This window comes from Callionymus lyra, chromosome 16, assembly GCF_982586985.1.
Source record: "Callionymus lyra chromosome 16, fCalLyr1.hap1.1, whole genome shotgun sequence".
Classification (NCBI taxonomy): domain Eukaryota; kingdom Metazoa; phylum Chordata; class Actinopteri; order Syngnathiformes; family Callionymidae; genus Callionymus; species Callionymus lyra.
The window spans coordinates 7,185,246-7,208,549 of record NC_141833.1 but is presented as its reverse complement, the minus strand read 5'-3'; the positions used below and the strand labels follow the sequence as shown (position 1 = coordinate 7,208,549).

Here is a 23,304-nt window from a genome sequence, read left to right as displayed (position 1 = left end):
ATACTTTATTGAATATTGTTTTGATTGTTTAAGCGCTTTGTGACCCTGGTCTGGAAAAGCGCTATACAAATAAAAATTACTTTCTTACTTACTTACTTTATTATTTATATCTATTATTATTATCTATTATTTATCTATAAGTTGTTGTCGATTGTGTTTGTTGTAATTTAGCGCCAACTGGTCATCATTTTTATTTTTCCGTCTCAACAAGTGAATCGACTGATAGAAAAACAGTTCAACAGCGACACCACGCGGCGACACGAGCACGGCATTCTTGGCGCAGTTCCGCGAGGCGTCCAGCAAGTGTCGCTGCCGAGCCGGAGAGCGCACAAGCAAGAGTCAACAGCACAATATTTCTGCTCCAGCTGATTCGGTCGCCATTTTTTTTCCCTTTCCGGACAACATAAACAAGAAGCAGTTTTTATTCCCGCTGCAGGATCCGCTCGTCTGCTGTCAGAAAAACCCGCTCAAGTCTTCCGGGCGACGATGCGGGCGGCGGGGGTGAGCTGAGGGCGACGGTTCGGGTGAGAAAAAGGGTGAGATAGACGCGGGTCGTGATGCACAAACACAATGTCATGACAACTGTCACGACTTTCACCTGCCGTCAGAAACCGTGACGAAGGCGTCCTTGTTTCTTCCACAGAGATGGGGCTCCGCGGGGGGATTCCACACCGGTAAAGGGGGGCGTTTAAAGACCAGGGGTGGGGGGTGAGGGAGGGAGGAGCAGGGGGTCCAGGCTGAGATGGACCAGGACTACGAGAGACGTCTGCTGAGGCAACTCAACCATCAGAACCTGCCCGAGGCTCGGCTGGTCAAGGTGTGTTTCTGAGGAATTCTCTTACGAAACGAGAGTCGAGATGAGTAAAATAAACATAAAAAAATATTAACTTAACTACTTTTCCCTTAAATACGAGTTAGTGGCCCCGGGGCCGAATCTGAAGTCCATTTCTGTGGCCCAAGATGAAAAGTAAAAAAGCTCTTTATTTTTTTAATTTCTAAGACACAATAAGAGTTTAACTGATGTAAAAGGAGAGGAAGTAGATTTAACGTTGAATTAAACACCCTTTTCTACGCTATGTATCGTTCGCAGTGGCCAGTACCTATTAAATCATAACGCTGACTCAGCAGGAGCTCTAGACTTGTTTCTCTGCAACAAAAATAGTCCCAGATAAGTTGTTTTTTACTTTTTTAAGTAGTTTATCTTTTGAGTAAACTCAACTTCTGACGTCCAACGTTACTCTAGTCTTAAAAAATATATATAAAAAATATATATAAAATATATATATATATTTTTTAGACATTAATAATCAATAAAACAGTTTTTTTCCCCTTTTTATTTCTTCCTGTCAGGCCCAGTAAAAAATGCCTAATCGGACCAGTACTAGTCCCTGGACAAGTACTGGTCCAGTGTTTTACATGACCAGCATAAGTCAGGATGTCAAGTGGATTTCGTCAGTTTACGATCAAATATGGAGCAACAAAAGCTATATTTATTGATAAATAGGAGTAAATTAGAAAGAGCAAACTGATCATTTGACTTGTCCGTCTCTGTGCACACAAAATAAGTTTTTTAATTTGTGTCATATTTGATACATTTGCCTTTAATTCTTACCTTTATAAAAAAAAAAAAAAAAGGTCAAAAAACTAGTTAGTTATGGACTGATTTGAAACTGGTTCTCCAAGCATACGTCATGTCTGAAGCTTAGTAAATATCTTTCTTCATTCTGTCGCCTTCATGAAGCCTCTGGTCTTACATAAGTTACCTGAGGAATTCAAGAATCTGCTTTTGACTGTCGGGTTTTTTTTCTCCGTGATTCTCTGCAGCCTGGAGGAGCGTCCTGTGGTCCCCTCAGTGTGAAGTCCGGGGACCGGTACATACCCACCCGAGCTGGAAGCAACTGGAGCATCAACTTTCACTACGCAAACGTGAGCCTTTCATCATCGTCGTCATCATCATCATCATCATCATCATCATCATCATCATCATCATCATCATCATCATCATCATCATCATCATCATCATCATCATCATCATCATCACTCCAACATTAACTCCGTCTCCATTCAGGAAAACTTTCGCTCGCCGAGCCAGAACCAGAAAGCAAAGGACGCCGGGTCAGACTCAAGCAAAGGTAGAGGAGTTGAAAACATAAAACATTTTTTTAATCTAAAATCGTCTGTGAAAAGCGTCTTCAGAGTTTGTTTGTGTTCACCGGAGACGGCGTGACGTACGCCGCCCTGCTGAGGAATGAGTTGCTGGGCGCGGGGATCGAGACGGTGCCGGACCCTCACGCCGACGATCGACGGCAGACGGTCGTCTGTCAAGACTCTCAGAGGCTTTTTAGGGTGAGTGAAGGGGTTTGGACACATCTTATGAAGCATAGAGGGCGCTCTTGAGTCTGTCATTTGGGGTTTTAAATAGTAGCAGTGAAGAAAAAGACTTAACCTGCATACACTATAGACATATATATATATATATATATATATATATATATATAGTATGTAACCAATGATTAACAAATACCATAGATAATGTAAATAAGTGGTTAAAAGTAGCTATAAACATATTTTCTATTAAATAGATGGTAAAACATATGAAAACAGTATCAAATATTTCAAATATATCAATATTTATAATTATTTTATTGTATAATTGTTTCTTTTATACACATTGTTCTTGATATGTATCTTAAAAAAAAGTATATAAGTATATATTTGAGTGACAAAAAAGAATAATTAAAACATATTTCTTAATTAAATAGTTGGTAAACGATTCATCAATGAAAAAATGTCAAATATTTGAACTTAAGATATTTATTTTGATTATATTGTATATTGTTTTATTTTATTAACATTTTCTTTAAATGTATCATCAAATAATTTTCTGACTAAAAAAAATATATATTTTATTGAATAGATAAACTTATAATCAAAGAGAAAATATAAAATATTCGAAATTAGGATGTTTATATACAGCAGCTTTTCATTTTATTTTACATTTAATCATTTTATATATATATTTCTTAACATGATCATAAAATATATCAATATATATATTTTTCTCCTAATTATTGTGTTGCAAAAAACACTTATCTTCTATTAAATAGATTGTAAAACATAATCAAAGAGGGAAAAAGATTTGTGATGATTTATATCGCTGCTTTATTGTATATTCTTTCATTTTCGATGTATTTTCTTTTTGAAACATATCATAAAATAATCAACAAAATATTATTTTTTGGACAAAAACATTTATTCAAACACATTTTAATTAAATATATGATGGAAATTATGATCTAAGAGGAAAAAATATTTAAAAAAAAAAGATAATTGTATTGTTTTTTTTATTACATATTGTTTCATTTTACATACATCTTCTTATTTTATTTTTTTTAAATTTCATAATATTTAACCTTTAAAAAAGGTGTACATATATATATATGGCGAAGATGGCGCCGCACGAGCAGCAGCTGGTTACAACAGCTCCCTCTTTCTTCTTACTTTTTATTACACTTTTTCCTTTTTTTTGGCGTCTTTTTAATTTTTTCTTTAGAGTGGTCGGATCTTGTTGCCGTTGTGCACAAAACGAGACCACTTTTACAACTTTTGCATACGGTTTTCTGCTATTTTCGTCACTTTTGGGAACTCCGTCGGCAGACACGCTCAGCGGGTCTATTGTTTACACAAGGGATCAGCTGTTGGGGTTGCGCAACACCGCTCTCTCTCTCAGCGCGGAATGGATGATTCCCGTGGAAATCAAGAGAAAAAAAAGCGGATGCAGAGCAGGTCGGATGAAACAAGAGAAGAAGCGTAAGTTCCGTCCCTTTATTCCATCGATCATCATGGGAAATGTACGTTCGATTGTGAATAAAACGGACGAGCTCGCTGCGCTGACCCGGCATCAGAGAGACTTCCGGGAGAGCAGCCTTCTATGTTTCACGGAGACCTGGCTGACGGAGAAGATCCCAGACTCTGTTGTTTCCCTGGAGGGGTTCAAGATGGTGCGTGCGGACCGGGACATGGATGGAAAGAGGAGAGGAGGAGGAGTGGCGGTGTTTATTAATGAGAGATGGAGCGATCCCGCTCATGTCTCCATTAAAGAACAAGTGTGCACTAAGGACATAGAGTTCGTTGCGGTGGGCATCCGCCCGTATTACATCCCGAGGGAGTTCTCACATGTGATTGTGTTCACTGTTTACATTCCTCCCTCTGCGGACGCAGCCGCAGCGAGCGAGAGGCTGAGCGCCTCAGTGTCGGACCTGCAGCTCAAACACCCGAACTCTCTCCTGCTCATTAACGGAGATTTCAACCATGCCTCACTTTCCTCCATTCTTCCCACTTTCACACAATACGTGAAGTGCCACACCCGGGAGGACAAGACTCTGGACCTTTTATATGCAAATGTAAAAGGTGCCTACACCTCCACCGCCCTGCCCCCCCTCGGCCGCTCTGATCACAACCTGATACGTCTGCGACCTGAATACACTCCCATGGTGAGGAGACAGCCTGCACAGAAAAGAACTGTTAAGATGTGGAATGATGAAGCCAAGGAGAGGCTGAGAGACTGCTTTGAGTCTACGGACTGGAGCGTGTTCTCTCATGGTGATGACATCGACACCTTCAATGACCATTCCACAGATTACATAAAGTTCTGTGAGGGCAACGTCACACCGACCCGCAAGGTGCGGTGCTTTGCCAACACCAAGCCATGGGTGACCCCTCAACTTCAAGTTCTGCTGAACAAGAAGAAGAGGGTGTTTGCTTCAGGGAGCAGAGAGGAGCTTAAGGAGGTCCAGCGTGAACTCAAGAAGGCGATCAGGATGGCCAAGGACGAATACAAGGGGAAACTGGAGGAGCAACTGGCGCAGGGCAACACAAGGGATGTGTGGAAAGGCCTGAAGAACATCTCAGGTCATGGCCAGAGTGGAGCCAGAGCCACAGCAGGGGGAGACCAAAGATGGGCCACTGAACTGAACCAGTATTTCAACCGGTTTGATCAGGGCCCCCCTCCCCCCTCCACCTCTGCCCCTCACTCTTCACAAAGCTGTTTTTCCCCTGCTTCAGCCCCCTCCCCCCAACTGTTCTCACCTCCAAGCCACCTTTCTCCACCCCAACAAGCCCTACTGCCTCAGCTGCCCAACCCCCCACAGCCACCTCTCTTTGTTACATCGGAACAGGTGAGGAGAGAATTAAGGCGACTGAAGATCAGGAAAGCTGCTGGACCAGATGGACTCAGCCCCAGACTGCTCAGGGACTGTGCTGATCAACTTTGTGAGTTGGTCACACACATCTTCAACCTGAGCCTCAAACTGGAGAAGGTCCCGGTCCAGTGGAAGACCTCCTGTGTGGTTCCGGTTCCCAAGGCGGTACACGCGAAGGAGCCGAGCCACTTCAGACCAGTCGCCCTGACCTCCCATCTGATGAAGACCTTGGAGAGGCTGGTACTCCGCGAGCTACGCACGACGGTGAGCTCTGCGTTGGATCCGCTGCAGTTCGCCTACAGGCCAAAGATGGGGGTGGATGACGCCGTCATCTACCTGCAGCACCGGGCACTGTCTCATCTGGAAGCCGCCGGTAGCACTGTGAGAGTCATGTTTTTTGACTTCTCAAGTGCTTTCAACACCATCCAGCCGGCGCTGCTAAGGAAGAAGATGGAGGACGCAGGAGTTGGGACACAGCTGGCAGCATGGACGATGGACTACCTCACCAACAGGCCGCAGTATGTGAGGCTGCAGGACTGCAGGTCTGAGGTGACCATCTGCAGCACCGGGGTGCCTCAAGGGACAGTGCTGTCACCTTTCCTTTTTTCCCTCTACACGGCGGACTTTACCTATGACTCCAGCAGCTGTCACCTCCAGAAGTTTTCTGACGACTCGGCCATTGTGGGCTGCGTGTCTGGGGGGGGCGAGCTGGAGTACAGGTCAGTCATCAAGGACTTTGTTGACTGGTGTGAGAGCAACTACCTTTGCTTAAACACCGGTAAGACAAGGGAGATGGTGATTGACTTCAGGAAAAAGTCCCCACCATATCAACCGGTGAGCATCCAGGGTTCGGACATTGAGCTGGTGGACAGCTTCAAATACCTGGGTGTTCACCTCAACAATAAACTGAACTGGTCCACACACATCAACGCCGTGTACAAGAAGGGCCGAAGTCGCCTCCACCTCCTGGGGAGACTGAGGTCCTTCGGAGTGTGCAGACCACTTTTAAGGACCTTTTATGACTCCGTGGTAGCCTCTGCTATCCACTACGCTGTGGTCTGCTGGGGAGCAGGCAGCACGGACCGGGACAGGAAGAGACTGAACAGGCTGGTCACGAGGGCCGGCTCTGTCCTGGGCCGCTCGCTGGACTCGGTGGAGGAGGTGGGAGAGAGGAGGACACTCTCCAGACTCTCCTCCATCAGGGACAACGCTCTCCACCCACTGCACCTGACCGTGGAGGAGCTGGCCAGCTCCTTCAGTGGCAGGCTCAGGCACCCCCAGTGTAGGACGGAGCGTTATAGAAGGTCCTTCATCCCAACTGGTGTCAGGATATTTAACTCTCTACTTTAAATATCCTGATGCTAATCCGTAGCGTGTTTTTCTTCTTGTGTGCTTTTTATTTTATTTTTTTTTCCGTTTTTTATTTCTATTTTATTTTATTTTTTATTCTATTTTATTTTGTTAATAGTGTCAATTTCTAATTTTGTAAATAATTTGTATATTTTTAAGATCGTTTTTATTTTATTTTGTATTATCTCTTGTACTATTTCTTTCTCCTTGCACTTTATTTTCTTCCAACTGCGCTGTTGTGAAAGTGTGTTTCCCCTCTGGGGATGAATAAAGCCTTTCTATTCTATTCTATTCTATATATCTATATAGAATATATGTATATTCATATTACTTTTAGTGACAAAAAACACAAATTAATCATGTTTTCAATTAATATTAATTCGATGGTGAAATGTATGTAAGTAAATTAAATTATGAAATAATTTAGTTATTTATATAGCTTTTTTTATTGTATAATTTTGCATTTAGTAAAGACTTTTTGAAATATATAATTAAATAAGTTTATAACAAATAAAAAAAACAGATTTTCCAAATTATTTCCAGTGACAGAAATACTTAAAATACAATAAAAATTAATTAGGTCGATATTTCCATGTTTTATATGTGTCTTTGTTTATTTTATATTTTTGCCAGTACACAGTCAACACTAAGCGAGTGCCTTTCGACAGTGATAGTGAAGTTTCGCCGTACTCCCTGTCCCCGCTCAGCAACAAAAGGTAAACATCTCTTTTTTAAGCAGTACTATAAAAGTTTGTCTCCCTTTACTGCAAGAACATTGTATTTGTCTTGAAAACTGAAGCGTCTCCAGCCACTCTGCTAATGTTTTTTTTACCTAATGAGAGAAAGACTCATTGAATGAATTTCAAGTGTCCATTTTTTTATTAAATTTATTTATCCTTATTTAAAATAAAAAATAAATTTAGATTATTGAAAAGTTGATTTTGTTTGTATTTAATAATTGAATTAAATAATTTGTATTATGAGATTTTGAATAGTTTCGTTAGTTTTTAATAATGTATTTAAAAATCCTTAATGAATGAATTCTTTTCCACATTTTTGATATTCTAATTCCAATAATCGAAAAATAAATGTAAAAAACAAGTAGCTTTAAAACTCAAAATAAAAACGTCTTTATACTATATTTTTAAAATATGGAATTTTGTATTTTGAACGTTTCAATCCAATAACAAATTCACACCTTCAACAAAATTCAACATTTAAAATGTAAAATTTAAGCCTTCAATATTCTGGTGGCACTAACATACTTTATTTGATATACAGTACTTTGTGTTTTCTTGTCCAGCCATTATGGCAATGAAGGCAACAGCCACTAAAACCCCTTCCTTAAAGAAAAATGTTTTCTTCCTTCAGCCACAAGTTGCTTCGTTCTCCACGTAAACCGGCGCGGAAGATTTCCAAAATCCCCTTCAAGGTGCTGGACGCTCCGGAGCTGCAGGACGACTTCTACCTCAACCTGGTGGACTGGTCGGCAGGAAACCTGCTGAGTGTGGGGCTGGGAGCCTGCGTCTACCTGTGGAGCGCCTGCACCAGCCAGGTGTGAGGGAAACTGGACGGTGTTCTCGGTGGAACAAGCTGTTTATTCACGGTTCTCTCCATCACAGGTGACCCGGTTATGCGATCTCTCCGTGGACGGGGACTCCGTGACGTCGGTTTGCTGGAATGAGAGGGTGAGTCCATATGGAAGTAGATCAGGATATTAAATGTTAGAATTTAACATTTTGAATGTTTAAACTTCTTTTTTTTTATTGATTGTTTTTTTTAAGCTTTGAATATATATTTTTTAATAACTGAATTACATAAATTATATATTGGAATTGTTACATTTAGAATTTAAATAAATCTGTATCTAAAAGTTTGTTTTTTTAATTGAATAACTGAATTAAATACTTTTTTATTTATATAATTTAATAAAAGGTGTAATCTTACAAAAAATTATACATTTTTCTCTTTTTGAACATATTCTCTCTTTTTTTTTATACACATATTCACATATTTTAAACTTCTTTTTGCATTTGATGTATTAAACTATTCAAAAATAATAATAAATAAAATTAAATACATTTTCAATATTGTTTTAATTTTTAGCCTCTTAAATTCAATATAAAATAATTGAGTCTATCGTACCAATGTTCTATATTTAAATTAAAAGTTAACATTAAAAAAATTAAAAATATATATTTGGAGTAAACGTATCCATCTGTATGAGTACCTTTTTTTTCGACGCTGGCAATTCTATTACAGTATTTTTTTATATATATAATTTTAAAGGATTATAATGTAGAATGACTGAATTTAGAACAATTTAATTTTATATTTTTAGAATATAAAATATAGATATATATATAAAAAAATATATGTGTCATTAATTTAGAAAAAATTCGATTTGTTTTTATTCAACTGTTTAAAAAAAAAGAAAATCCAACTTTCAATAAACAAATTATTAAATTTATTTAAAAAAAATCTAATTAATAGATTTAAAAACCCATCAACATTTAAGATAATAATAAAAAGAAAAATGAAAGTTTAAAAATGTGAAATTTCCCCAATATTCAATATTCCGATTGCACTGATAAACTTCCTTAAACAAGTGTCATGGATTGTCGAAGTAAAAAACAATGTTGATCCCAAACAGGGAAGTCTGGTCGCGGTCGGGACCCACAAAGGTTACGTCCAGATCTGGGACGCCGCAGGAGGACGGAAGCTGACCAGCCTGGAGGGTCACTCGGCTCGTGTCGGTCGGTCCAACACAAACTTTTAACGAGTTAATTCTGAGACTGACGTGTCGGGTCGATGAAGGTGCGCTGGCCTGGAACGGGGAGCAGTTGTCGTCGGGGAGCCGGGATCGAGTGATTCTCCAGCGGGACATCAGGACGCCGCCGCCGGCCGAGCGCAGGCTGCAGGGCCACAGGCAGGAAGTGTGCGGCCTCAAATGGTCCCCGGACCACCAGCACCTAGCTTCGGGGGGGAACGACAACAAGGTGAGCGACTCTTTCTAGATAATCAGTCCCATCAGAATATTGAATATGTTTCAAGAATTATTTTTTTAAATAATTAAATTCAATTGTTTCTACATTAAAATCATTAAATATTTTTTAAAGGGAATATTTTTTAGAATAAATACATTATTTTACACATAGAGTTTGACATTCTTTTTGTTATTATTCTAAATTAAATCTTCTACACACATAGAGTTTCTTATAATGCAAAAATAATTTGTTTTTAATTCAATATTTGTAGCCTTTTAAACATAGAACTGTTGGTATTAAAGTGCATTTTTTTTTTACATAGTTTGACCTTCTAAATGTAATGATTCAAAAATACATTTTTTTAAATTCTTATATAATTTTGATATACCAAATATGATCATTTGAAAATAACATTTAATTCAATATTTTTTAAATCGTAGCTTTTTAAATTCAATATAAAAAAGTTGCTATAATAGTGTCACCAGACATAACCAAGAGAGTACCGAGCTACTCGATCGAATTTTCAGCCAATCATGTGACGCGCAGATGATCAGGTGACCTTTCGATTAAGTAGCTTGTTACTCTTTTGGTGTCGTCTGATGCAGGCGAGGGCCATTAAAATTCCTCAGGGGCCACATTATCTACCTTTGTAAAGGGCCATCACAGAAAATAGAACAAAACCTAAACTTTGAGCCATGACATTTTCCAACAAAGCTTATATAAGGTGCAATAAAAAAAATATAAAAATAAAAAGGATGATAAAAAACATGTTTTTAACAACATTTTTTAATTTTACTTCAAACTTATTTTGAGGAAAAAGAAATGCTACCAAAAATGACAAATAAAAACTTAAGTGAAAACAGTTAAAAACGTCCTTAAAAAAGCTGTTGTGGTTTTATTATATGTTGAAATAAAAAATGAAATACATAATTAATTACCTATCAATAGGCATTTCTACATGATTATACTACTCATGAGTACTGCAAAAACACAGTCAAAGGGGCCGCACCTTGGTTTGGACGCAATATTATAGCAACAACATTTTTATATTGAATTTAAAAAAAACTTTGATTATGTAAATGTATTATTGCATTTTTTTAAATTAGAATATCAAAATATATTTGTATCATAAAAATATTTGTATAAAATTATAAAAATTACAAATAAATTCAACCTATCATTACAAAAATAATAATTCAATTATTTTTAAAAATCCATGCCAAACAATAAAAACCATCACCGTTTGAACATCTTCCTCGCCGGCGTCTGCAGCTGCTGGTGTGGAACAGCTCCAGTCTTCTGCCCATGCAGCAGTACAGCGACCACCTGGCGGCGGTGAAGGCCATCGCCTGGTCGCCGCACCAGCACGGCCTCCTGGCGTCCGGCGGCGGCACCGCCGACCGCTGCCTTCGCTTCTGGAACACGCTGACGGGTCAGGCCCTGCAGAGCACCGACACGGGGTCACAAGTCTGCAACCTGGCCTGGTCCAAGCACGCCAACGAACTGGTGAGCGACCACTTTTTACACCACCGCCCCTTTTTTTCAATCGACTCAACACTTGGATCTGGTTCTTCAGGTGAGCACTCACGGATACTCTCAGAACCAGATCCTGGTCTGGAAGTACCCGTCACTAACACAGGTGGCCAAGCTGACCGGACACTCCTACAGGGTCCTGTACCTGGTAAGAACTTCATTTTTGTTGACTCATCAATAATCATGAGCTGGAACCGTCTTCGTGTTCAGGCTGTTTCTCCGGACGGCGAGGCCATCGTGACGGGGGCGGGAGACGAGACGCTTCGCTTCTGGAACGTCTTTAGTAAAACACGCTGCACCAAGGTGAGCAAACGCCTGCGTAAGAGGGAAATTATGGGATGTTAGTGGGTCTGAAATATAAGTGTCTTCAGAATATTGAATATTTTGTATTGAAATGTTGTTTCGAAGCATTGAATATATCGTTTATATTCATTTAATTCAAATATTTGTATATTGAAAGGTTACATTATTTTTAAATAATTGAATTATACAATTTGAATATTTTCAAAATAAAAGACTAAAAATGTTTTATTCATATTAGTAAGTAAGTAAGTAATTTTTATTTGTATAGTGCTTTTCCAGACCAGGGTCACAAAGCGCTTAGACAATCAAAACAATATTCAATAAAGTATATACTTTAAAGGGCAAGATAACACTGAGAATAATAATACTTAAAAATTAAATTTTCTGATTCAATATATTTTTAAAATCCAAGCATTTTAAATTCAATATCAATACAGAAATGTTTTTTATAAAAGTGTTCGACATTAATGTATCTATGAACATAGAGTTTGATATTTTGATTCCAATAATTAAAATAAAATTCTACCAAATAGAATATTTTTTCTTTCGTAGTATTTTAAATTCCATAAGGAATGTTGGTATAATATATATATATATATAAACATACATAGATAGAGTTTCTTATAATGCAAAAATAAATGTTCTAAATTTGAATATAGATTGATATTCTAATTATAATATTTAAACATTTGTTTTTAATTCAATATTTCTTTAATTTGTAGCCTTTTAAACATAGAACTGTTGGTATATTCATTTTTTTCACGTAGAGTTTGACATTCTAAATGTAATAATTCAAAAATACATTTTCTTAAATTCAAATATCATTTGATATACCAAATATGATACTTTGAAAATAACATTTAATTCAATATCTTTTAATTTGTAGCCTTTTAAATTCAATATAGAAATGTTGGTACAAAAGTGCAAACATTAATTAATTTTTTTTCACAATGTTCTAACTAAGAAATATCAATTCGTAATCTTTAAATGTAACATAAAAAGCCTGCTATAGAAGTATATTAAATTTAAGAGGCTAAAACTGAAAAACATTGAATTAAAAAAATGTAAATATTGGAATCAGAGTAGAAAACTACATTGTAAAAAAGTTAATTTTGATATTATTCTAAATTATTAATCCAATTAAAACAAATTCAACCTTTCAATATACAAATGATAGAATTCAATTATAAAGATATAATTAAATGCTTAAAAGAAAACGTTGAATCAAAAAATTGCAGGTTTCGACGTTTGAAATGTCAAATTAAACCATTCAATATTCCGATGTCACATCATCTTTCACCTCAATCCTCTTAAACTGTCTTAATATCATTTAGAAAGTCTGATCATAACTGGTTTTCTTCCGATGCTCAGGAGTCAAAGTCGGTTCTGAACCTCTTCACAAGGATCCGGTAGTGGACAGTGCTGGTCACCAACACTCACAGAGCTCCCACTCCACTGGGACAGTTGCACTTCTCCAAGCGAGGCTGCAGGGGGCGTCACTGATCATGGAGCGTGACCTCACTTTTTACGTTGCTGTGTTTTTTTTTGTTTTTTTTTTCAGTTCCGGAAGAGTTCATTGTTTTTAAGAAGATATATCAAAGATAAAAGTGTACGACGGCGACAACACGAGACATTTTTGTAACAGAGTGAAGACGGAGGGAAATATTTTGATAGACGACACAGAGAGAGTCAATAAATGAGTCACAGTTGATCATCAAACTGTGATAAACGGTTTCTGCTTTTTTTATTTCTTCAAAAAAAAATATTGAGTCATACTAGAACTCAGAGTGTCCGGACCCCTGTAGACCCCGACACAGCAGAGAGAACTCCTTCACCAGATCCTTCATGTGACGCTTGTTCGTTTGCTCCCTGAAAGAAACGGGGACACAAATTGATACTGTTGCAGTGCATTATGGGGCCTGAGGTCGTACCTGAGCAGCTGCTGACTGAAGTTGTGTTTTTGTTCTGGGGTGACGTGGGCTGAGGGGAACCCCGGGGTCTCCAGAGTCTCCGACAGCCACTCATTGAGCAGGACTGGATGGTACCGGTTCAGACTCAGCAGGACGTCCGCAAAATGTTCCGTGAGACTGCGAGGAGAGTCGCCACCGACCGCCTGGCAGAGAATATGTATATAAATAAAAGCACCATATAGAAATCCTTTAAGAATGTAATTACTATTTCACATATGTTACTATGTTACATACTACATATGTTTAAAACCTTTGTTTAAATACCCTTTTGCACCTCTTTTCTTCCCTTACTTGTACTCCCGGTTTTATATTTCTCATAGAGCTTTTATATTATATTTTTCTAATTAGATGTTTATAAAATGAAATGTTACACCATTTATTTTACATAACTTATTTTGCATTTGATACATTTTAAATTGTAAAACATTTGAATGAACTATTTATTTTCTGTTCAATCTTTAATTTAAATTAATTTGAAAAATGAAATTATATACAATCAAATTAAGACTAAAGCTTATTTTAGTATATGTTTTTTTTTTTTTTAGGTTTTCAATTAATATTAAATCGTCCCTTCCTTCTTTTTTACTTGACGGCCCATATTAAAGTCACAGTATATGATGTGGCTCCTAAAGAAAATGTATTTATCCATCGCTGTTCGACATCATTCAAAACATATAAACATATATAAAATAAATAATACAAACTAGTGGAGCGCTTATAGTTGCAACACTTACTCCGCTCCATCAGGGGGCACAAGCGAGCAAAACATACACTACACAACAAGACGCTCCCATTCAAAACAAACGGCGCTTCAAGTCAAACAAGTAAAAACTCTAAAAGTCTTGTTTTAAATGTGCTCAAAAACTTAACAACTTCGTCGTCCTTTATTGAATTCGATTAAATATTCTAAATAATGTTCTAATAATATTTATTGTTCTGTGAAATGCTTTTTTTTTCATTTTAAATACTGCAACAAATATTTGTATTAATTAAAAGTATGGTTTAATTATTATGAAGTAATGAATTAGGTGTTAAAAAGTCTACAAAGTCACCTGTAGAATGGCCTCAGTCAGCATCTTTCCACTTTGCTGCAGCACTTCACTCAGACACGTGTCTTTACATCTTGGCAGCAGCTGAGTCTGCAGGTTTTTTATCCAAAATAATGAGCCAAACTTTGTTTCACGTTTTAAATCCAAAATGTACTCACGAAGAAAAGACTTGCAGCTTTGACCGTGGGAGTCTCCGGGAATTTCAGCGTCATAATTCCTGGGAAATGGGATTTATTGTGAAGTTTATTAAAGGTGTGGCATTAGTTGAGACACTCACCACAGAAGAAGAGAGTTTTAACATCCAGGTGAGCAGACAGATACCAGTCAGGTTTCCTCTTGAGGATCTAGAACAATAAAGAATGAAAAACACTTCCATAAATGAGATGAATGGAATTACCTGAGCGTGGAGGTACATGAAGGACTCGGCAATGTCCGGATGTTCTCTTGGACCTGCACAGCAACAGTAGGTATGACATGTTTATTTACTTTCATTATTTTATCCTGCTGAGAATAATGAAATGTTGATTATTATTCTTTAATGTTAATGAGTATGACTTCAAACTTCAAACTCTAAAACCTACTTAGTTTTGCACATTTAGATGTTATTTATTTAAAATGTTAAAACCCATATTATTTTTTAAATAATAAATGTAGATACATTCTTAATTTTTCGAGGTTATGAAGGATGATAAATGACATTATTATAAATAAATACATGTATAAATACATAACTAAATAAATAAATCTGTTGAAAAATGCCAAAATAAATAAGGTCTGATTCTATCCTTGTCAAAGAACAGTACCATGTGCCGGAGCTATGTATATATAAAGATTTTTAAATGTATACGTTTGGAATTGTATGTATTTGTACAGTTATTTATGTATTTCGTTGCTTCAACATGTATTTATTTATGTACGTATATATTTTGTCTTTTATTTGTACACGTATTCAAACAGTGAAATAACAAAATAAGTATATATAAGTGTGTATCTATACAGAAAAGCACCATTTTTCAAAAATAAAATCAGAAGTCATTTATTTATTTTTGTCATTTTGGTATTTAGTCACATTTATTTATAATTATGGCATTTATTGTCCTTCATTGGAGGTCAAAAAGTATTTAAGTATATTACAAATGTTCATGTTTTTATATATATATATATGTAAAAAAAATTAAATTCATTATAATTTACTATTTTTAATACGGATGTGTCTTTAGAAATCTGGCGATATGAATCACATTAGAATACAGGGGTAATGATACGATTTAAAGTGATACTGTAGTAACAACAATATATTTGTAGTATTGTCGAGTACTTGACTCTGGTTTTGCACAATTTACAGACCACATGACTCTTGATGAAGTCGTCACCGCTTTCATTTGTTTTGAAACCAAAATATGTTCAAATATCAACTTTAAAAGCTGCTGGAGTCGACTGTATCCTCTCGTCCTCAGTCATTTCAGGATCTCACAGGATTAAATTGTTCCTTAAGCTTCAGAGGACTGCCATCAAGCGGCCACACATTAATAACACAAAAATTAATAAACTCTGTTAATATTTGAATGTTAGTTGTAATAAAAAATAATAAAAAATGTGTATATATACTGTATATATATATATATATATATATATATATATATATATATATTTTATATACACTTCATTTAAAAAAATTGAAACTATGATAAAGTAAAAGTATTGATACAGTGCTGGTGAATATCGGTATGGTATCGTGAAAAAAACTTTTGTGATATTTAAGTGTATCCATTCTTTTCTCACACCCCTAAATGGTAGCAAGTATCTGGACAACAGGATGCTGTCCAGAGTGTCCTTCCCCATTACCTTGTTGAAATATGTTGAGTGTGGCCGATGTCAAAACCTCTGTCAGTCGCTTGATCGCAGGAACGTGTTGCTCTTCTCCGGCGAATATATGAACCAGCTGGAATCAACGCGTCTTTTATACGATGCCGAAGTTATGGATGCATCACGAGAGCCTTTACCTGGCAGGCCAGGTCCAGAGCGGAGGCTTGAGGGAAGGTGCTGTAGATCTGACCCAACATGTCGCTCAGCTGAGCCACCATGGGGCCGAAGTCGTGAAGCAGGGTCCGCACTGACTTGTCGAACACGCCGCACACGGCCTGAGGAGAAGCACTTCGAAGTAGATCATGTCTCTACATCACATGCGTCACTAAAATCTCTTCATGTGTCGGATGGTTTGTAAAATATCAAGTCGATTAACGTTTATGTTGCTGTACTGACATATAAATATAAGGCGTCGGCAAAAAAAAATTATACACTTAAATAAGATTCTTGTTTTTTCTTTCAACATGTATCTATATCAACCGTCTTTTTCCGGCTTTCAAATCCTACTTTAATTTGATCATCGTTCTTCTATTGTTTTTATCTACATAAAAAATATACTATTTTAAACTTGCAATTAACAAGCAAATATTCACAGTGTTTCTTCATTTTTGTGATGCAATTTAACTTTCAGCTGCTAGGTGGCAGCAGTCATTACGTCCTCTGCAGCTGAAGGAACAATTAAATCCCGGCGGAGACTGAGGACAAGAGGATACAGTCGACTCTGGCAGCTTTTAAAACTGATTTTCTGACATATTTTGGTTTAAAATGTGTTTTTTTTAAACAGTTACGACTTTTCCGCGTGGTCTGTAAATTATTCAACAGCAGAGTCAAGTACTGGAAGAATACTACAAATATATACTTGTTTCTACAGTATTGCATTGTATCGTATCACCTGGGTTCTTGCCAATACACACCCCTTTAAGATAGGTGATTAGCAAAGTTAAAGAAAAGGAGATTATGGCTGTCAAAAAGTATACAGGGAATCACAATAATAGTTAAAAAACAATAGTAAAAAAAGAAACAGGAATTGTATCATCCTTGTTAAAGACAGTTTGCTGAATATGAAGGTAGTTCCAAGAGTACTAAAAGAATTCTGCCTCTTGTTTGATTGACTTTGACACTCCTGCTATAATGGTCGGATGATGTAAAATGTTGAAATGTTTTCGTCTCTTACTTACCTCTACGACCTCCGAGTCATGGAGCCATTTATTGAGGAGCGTCTGAATCAGTGTGTACACCTGCTGCAGCACAACCACGACCTAAATATGAAATATGATTATCCGTAATGGACAAGATGCATAACTATAATGCAGGTATTTAATTTAGAAATAATGTTGTTTTCTCGTCATAAAAGGTCCAAAACTCACAGGGTTGTGTTCCACCTGGGACGGTGACGGTTCTGCTCCCTCTAAGCCGTCTGTGTGTGTGTTGATGTCCAGGGTGGTGAAGAGGCTGGACAACATTCCCAGGATGTGGATTATTGACTTTTTGTTGGTGGAATCAGGCTGTAAAGAACGCAGGTGAAGAGAAACACGTTAAGAAATGTATTTTATCATTATTAGGCAGTACTTCTTATGGAAGTATATCCACACCTTTTTTACGAGTTGAATTATTGTATTTTTATAATTGTATTCAATCATTTCTATATCTAAAGGTAGAACATTATTTTTTAATAATTTAATGAAAAAATGTGAATATTTTCAAAATTAAAGCTTTTTTCAATTTGAATTATTAATAATAAATATTATTTAATTCCTAGAATTTTAAATTACAATTTAAAATGCATATAATCGTGCCATTGTTGCTACGAAGTATGCCACGATGAATTGACGCCATATGACTGTTTTTATCACATTATTGGGCGAAATTGATCGAGCATTTTGGCTTTTTTTCCGTATTGAATTTAAAAGGGTCAAATTAAAAAACATTGAATTCAGAAAATGTGTAAATTATTTCGATTACAATATCAAACTCTATATGTAAAAAAACCCCAAAACATTTACTTTGAAAATAATGTTTTTTAATGAAATATTAAAAACACAAATTACACCTTTCAATATAAAAATGATTGAATTCAGTAATTCAATGAAAAAAAATCGACCTTCCAAAATACACATTATTTAATAAGATTACTTAAAATAAAGAGTTGATTAAAATACGATTTGAAATGTTCAACCTTTCAATAGCGATGGCTCTGATATACTTCCCAAGTCTTACCTCCTGCTGAGCGAGCGCATCCAGGTGTTGAACATGTGGGCTGATGAGTGAAGTTAAACTTCCCAAGATGTCCTTGGCCGGGAGTGCAGACAGCAAGAAGCCCAGAGCCTGCATCAGCCACATGCACTGGCTGCTCTGCAGACACAAGCCACCGTGCTTCACCTTCCATCGAGAGCAATCTAGCAACAAGCGGATCTCGTCTCACCTTGTGGATGTCTTTCACCAGAACGTCCTGTTCAGAAAACAGACGTGTCAAAAACTACATTGAGAGCTGCAGGGGGGGGGGGTCGTTGACCTGCTGACCTGGGACACCGTCAAGATATTCTGGGCGTAAGGGCCGAGGTCCGGCCGACACTCCCGGCAGATCCTCTTCAGAGTGGACACGCTGGACACGGACAGCTCCGGCTTGGACAGACCCTGCAGCACCATCGGCAATATGCTGCCCAGCATCACGGGGTGGTCCGACAGCCACTCGCTCAAAGACCCTTCGACAGAGAAGGACATGCTGCAAGTATGAGTGGCGACTTCCTGTGGAGTTGTGAGGGATACCAGCTGGTGCATGGGGGTCGGCCAATGAGGTTTCCAACTCAGTGTAAACCAGTCCATCTTCGCCGTATGCTAATGAGCTAAGTTGTTAGCATCAGGTCATTTATAAACTGTTATGTGTGCGTGTACAAGGAGGTGGGATTTATTATTGATTTGGTGATATTGCGACGCGCCGGCGGCTCCTCTCTGATGTCGCTCAGTGTCGAGGGAAACCGATGCAAGTCCAGCGAAACTGAGCGTTATAAGTTATATTTTTTGTGGAAATAAACAAAAGGGAAATATAGCATAATTTTCCTTATCTAAACACCTGGACCTCCCCTACAGTACTCGCTGCTGCGCTCGACCGCGGCTCCAACTTTTGGGTGAAGGAAAAATGTTGCATTAATATCGATATCGCAATTCAGGAAACACCAATATCGAATATCGCACATATTTCCAATATCGTGCAGCCCTACTTTGTACAGTTACAATTCCTTCATATTTAGTTAATCACATTTCAGAAAATCAGATGCGGCTTTAAATGTAACCCGGACATCCCGTTGGGGTGAAAGTCTTGAAGTACCTTCGTTCCAAAGCTCTCTAAAAAGTTCACGTTTGTATCGTGTGACGTCATCACGTAGGAACTTCCCGGAAAGTCAAAATGGCCGTTTACAGAGTAATGCTCAGAGATTCTGTTTTTCTTGATTAATTTTCCTGCTTCTCACCTTAAGAAATCCGGGCTTTTATTGACAAACCCGCAGCGGCTTTTGGAATAGTTCAGATTAAAGACACGACCCTACCTCCCCAATGAGTTGCATCCCCTGTTACAACCGTAACATTAAACTCTACATTGATTTCCCATGTAAATTACTTTCAACGCAACATTGGGTTTAGAAGGCTTTCCCTGAATTAAGAAGGGTATTTAAAGAAATGTCGAAAAGTTTCCTTACAGAGCATTCATGATATTCAATATTTGGGGCGACCCATTTGATCTCTACTGAGGTCACTCACCTATAGTGTACATGACCGTGTCGGCCAGCATCACATTGCTGATGTTGATTCGGGGGATCAGGCCGATGAGACCTGGGATGACGTCAGAATAGTTGACATCCATGGTCTCGGCGATGGACTGGAACCCAAACAACAACGCTTCTATGTCCTAGAGGAAGGAGGATCTTTAGAGGATTATGACGTGTCCTTTCCTTAGCGTGACAGCTTCACCTGCCAGGCAGATGTTTGCTGGGGGTCCATGAGCTGCCTCCCCAGCCGGTCGTAGAGGTTACTGAGCAGTTCCGATCCCAACATCTCGTACACGTACATCAGCGTGTCGGAGATGTCTATTCTGAAAAAAGAAACTTCAGGATTTAAACAAGCTCTCAAGCATTGGGAACGGACCTTCACCTGTAAATCCTGAACTGTTCCTTGTCGTCTGAGGACCAGGAGGCAAAGTCTTCCTCAGATGGATAGTGAGACTTGTGTAGCAAAACTTCAACCAGTTGGAAGTAAACCGGCCTGTAGACCTGAAGGTAGACCGTTTGTTTCTCCTCCTCTAATGACAGTATGTCATCCTGAAAAGGAGTTTTGGAAGTAAAATCAAAATCCGTAGACGACGACTTGTCCAGGATGTAACAAAAGATATTCTCTCCATTCCAACAACAAAAGAGAAGAAACTGGGATTTTCAACCTGTAGCGTGTACCAGAAAGTGAGAGTGAGCGAGCTGGTGGTTTCTTGGACCGGGTAATGCCCGGGGATGCCGGTGCAAAACAGAATCATGTTCACCAGAGCGAGATACTCCTGCCAGTGATCCACCTTCTCCAGGAAGACCCTTAACATGGGAGAACTTTCAGAAGGACGTTAACCATTGAAAGGTCTTTGCTCACCTGGAGTGTGTTTCTCCCATGGCGACACACACCCGGCAGATGCCATGAGATGTCTCCATGTCTCCGTCCTGAGCTGCCTTCTTGAGCTGCTCGTGGAGTCCCAGAACCAGAGGCAACAAACTCAAGAGTGCGTCGACGTACCTTTTAAAAGACTTGATGGGTTACGGTCCACGCTTTCAACCTACGAGTGTGACTCACCTGTGGCAGTCCGGCCGTGAAATGGCGGTGACTATGGTCTCAACGGCGGTCTCGAACAGCTCTTTGTCGGACAGCATGGTGAAGCAGTCCTGGACTAGCTTGTGGCTTTCCCTGAGCGGTATGTCTAGTCCCACCCAGCTCGACGAGCATCGCATAACCTTTTCTTTGACCTGGGTCGAAGAGTCCTGGCTCTGGAGCAGTTGACAAAGCATAGGGCACACTGAGGACCACTCCCCAGCGAGGGCCCCCCTCAACTCAGCGCGGCGATCCTGAGTCAACCGGCTGCTCTGAAACTCCTCTGGCAGAACGATGAGTAGCTCCAGCAGAGCCAGGCAGTGGATATGTGGGGAGGCCTCGGCTCCTTCAGGGGTCAGTTTGTTGGGACGGAAGGCTTCCACAATGTCCGCCACCGGATGCGACCAGGCCTGGGGAATCAAGTTCAGCGCCATAGAAGCCAGCGCCACGCACAGCCGCGTTAACACCATTTTAGGCCCGGACGAGAAGCGCAAGATGTTTGAGAGGAGCTGCGTTCTCAGGTTCTCGTGCTCGCCAGTTGGAAGATCGCTCCAATGACGTGAGATCTTTGTGTGGAGGGTGCTGGCGCCAAAGAACTGAACCTCTGGCAGCTACAGGGGGGGGATTAAACAATATCATAAGTCGAATGCTTGGCGCTCATAGTCACGAGGACACGGACCTTGTCGGGGCCGAGCAGGGTCCAGCAGAACTGCCACGCCTGGGTCGACGCCTGAGCGTGGGTCAGCCACTTCTGGGCCAAATTCTTGTGATCCATATCTGGATCAAAGTACAGCTGGTAGAGAGCCTGGTGAGACACGATACACAAGCGTGACCTTCTAAGAGAGGACTCAAATTATTAACCCGTCTTAGTTGTTATCCCTGGACTGTCCACCGGATCATGGGGTACGTGTAGAGGACGAGGCAGGAGATTTATTAGGTGATGATGTTTGATGATGATATAGTGATTTTGGAGTGATAGTAAGGAGAATATGGAGGGGAAACATGTAGATCTAAAAGAGGAATACAGTGCAGACATTGGTGTCTAGAACATGGATATGGATTTTTTAAATAGTTAGCAAGATACATGATTAAAACCCGCCCCAGGGTCTTATCCCGGTTCAACTTCGAGTCTCTTACAAATGACTGAGATCTTCCAAACATCTTGTGGAGAAGATTAATGGCTTTCACCTGCGATCTTGTTCTTTTGCTCACTGCCCAGAATTCATAACCAGAGGGGATTGGTAAATTAAGAGCTTTGCCTTTTGGCTCAGCTCTCTCTACACCACAACATACTGAAACAGAGTCCATAAATAGTAACAAGGAAAATATTACTAAAACAATTAATTGTATTTATATTATAAGTCATTATTCAATGACAGATATAAAAGGAAATAATGATAATTCAATGAAATTGTCCCAAAAAAAGCCAAAATTATGTTATTTATTCATTATATTATAAATCATAAAACTATGGTCAACTTATGTAAATGTGATTTTCTCTTAAAAAGTACTTAAATATAAAAAAAGAAAAAGAAAATCAGGGAAATTGTCACAAAAAGCTAAGATTATGTTTATTTCATTCATATTTACATTATAAAACACCTAAATCATGTAACTATGATTTTAGATCAGGACTGTACAATGAGTACATAGTGTGGACAATGAAAAAGTCCAAACACTGATGAACAGTTGTCGGCAAAGAATAAAAATGTGTCGTCGCGGGAACTAATCCAAAGCACTTGGTGCCGGTTATTATTAGGGCAGCATATGCTTTAAAGTCGGCATCAAGTTACAGAGGTGCAACTCACGGTCCCCCACGATAAACTGAAACTTCATGCTTTGGTTAGTTTCTTCTAGTTGGTGAGTGTGTGTGTGTGGAGTTAGTCCTGCTCAGGTCAGAGACCTCTTGGGGGTTTTTTTGGGTGCAGAATTCACATGAGAAAACACTCACCGACTCCACATTCTCCAGTGAGATCTCCACCGGCGTGACTCCCTGCTGCTCCATCTGCAGCTCCCGGATGGTCTCAGTAGAAAGTGTCCACTCGAGTGTGTTTCTTAAAGGTCACTCATGTCCAAAGAGTGACGTCATGCTGACCTCTGGACGGACATCAGAGATCCTGACTCACATGAAATAGTGACACTCATGACTGACATTCCCACAGCATGACAGTGTTGGTGTGTGTGTGAGTGTGTGTATGTGTGTGTGTGT

At 38.8% G+C, this 23,304-nt stretch overlaps 2 protein-coding genes across 2 annotated transcripts; one reads left to right on the top strand and one right to left on the bottom strand.

Moving 5' to 3' along the window:
- The first annotated feature begins 719 nt into the window (after nucleotides 1-719).
- On the top strand, nucleotides 720-13,108 carry fzr1b (fizzy/cell division cycle 20 related 1b). The gene is made up of 13 exons (XM_087811462.1): nucleotides 720-817; nucleotides 1,825-1,926; nucleotides 2,069-2,132; nucleotides 2,219-2,346; nucleotides 7,185-7,267; nucleotides 7,923-8,106; nucleotides 8,174-8,239; nucleotides 9,205-9,307; nucleotides 9,369-9,550; nucleotides 10,811-11,044; nucleotides 11,115-11,219; nucleotides 11,282-11,374; nucleotides 12,746-13,108. The coding sequence occupies exons 1-13, from the start codon at nucleotides 743-745 to the stop codon at nucleotides 12,785-12,787; spliced, it is 1,461 nt and encodes a 486-aa protein (XP_087667588.1). The 5' UTR covers nucleotides 720-742; the 3' UTR covers nucleotides 12,788-13,108.
- A 17-nt stretch (nucleotides 13,109-13,125) lies between these two features.
- Nucleotides 13,126-23,235, bottom strand: LOC148063409 (importin-13-like). Its single transcript, XM_087811461.1, has 21 exons — nucleotides 23,047-23,235; nucleotides 21,775-21,900; nucleotides 21,081-21,706; nucleotides 20,883-21,023; nucleotides 20,686-20,827; nucleotides 20,403-20,569; nucleotides 20,223-20,343; nucleotides 20,013-20,160; nucleotides 18,780-18,961; nucleotides 18,682-18,708; nucleotides 18,477-18,611; nucleotides 17,627-17,764; nucleotides 17,438-17,518; nucleotides 16,397-16,534; nucleotides 16,239-16,335; nucleotides 14,791-14,843; nucleotides 14,671-14,737; nucleotides 14,552-14,610; nucleotides 14,397-14,483; nucleotides 13,306-13,487; nucleotides 13,126-13,243 (listed from the first exon to the last, which is right to left on the bottom strand). The coding sequence occupies exons 1-21, from the start codon at nucleotides 23,098-23,100 to the stop codon at nucleotides 13,150-13,152; spliced, it is 2,865 nt and encodes a 954-aa protein (XP_087667587.1). The 5' UTR covers nucleotides 23,101-23,235; the 3' UTR covers nucleotides 13,126-13,149.
- Between the last annotated feature and the right edge of the window lie 69 nt (nucleotides 23,236-23,304).

Excerpts from the sequence above, each read along its gene's own strand:
- fzr1b (XM_087811462.1), top strand. The coding sequence starts at position 743 with ATGGACCAGGACTACGAGAGACGTCTGCTGAGGCAACTCAACCATCAG. Across the intron at positions 8,107-8,173 it reads GGAGCGCCTGCACCAGCCAG|GTGACCCGGTTATGCGATCT; the intron begins GTGTGAGGGAAA and ends TCTCCATCACAG. Across the intron at positions 9,551-10,810 it reads CGGGGGGGAACGACAACAAG|CTGCTGGTGTGGAACAGCTC; the intron begins GTGAGCGACTCT and ends CGGCGTCTGCAG.
- LOC148063409 (XM_087811461.1), bottom strand. The coding sequence starts at position 23,100 with ATGGAGCAGCAGGGAGTCACGCCGGTGGAGATCTCACTGGAGAATGTG. Across the intron at positions 20,570-20,685 it reads CTTTCTGGTACACGCTACAG|GATGACATACTGTCATTAGA; the intron begins GTTGAAAATCCC and ends ACTCCTTTTCAG. Across the intron at positions 16,336-16,396 it reads CTCTGGACCTGGCCTGCCAG|CTGGTTCATATATTCGCCGG; the intron begins GTAAAGGCTCTC and ends CGTTGATTCCAG.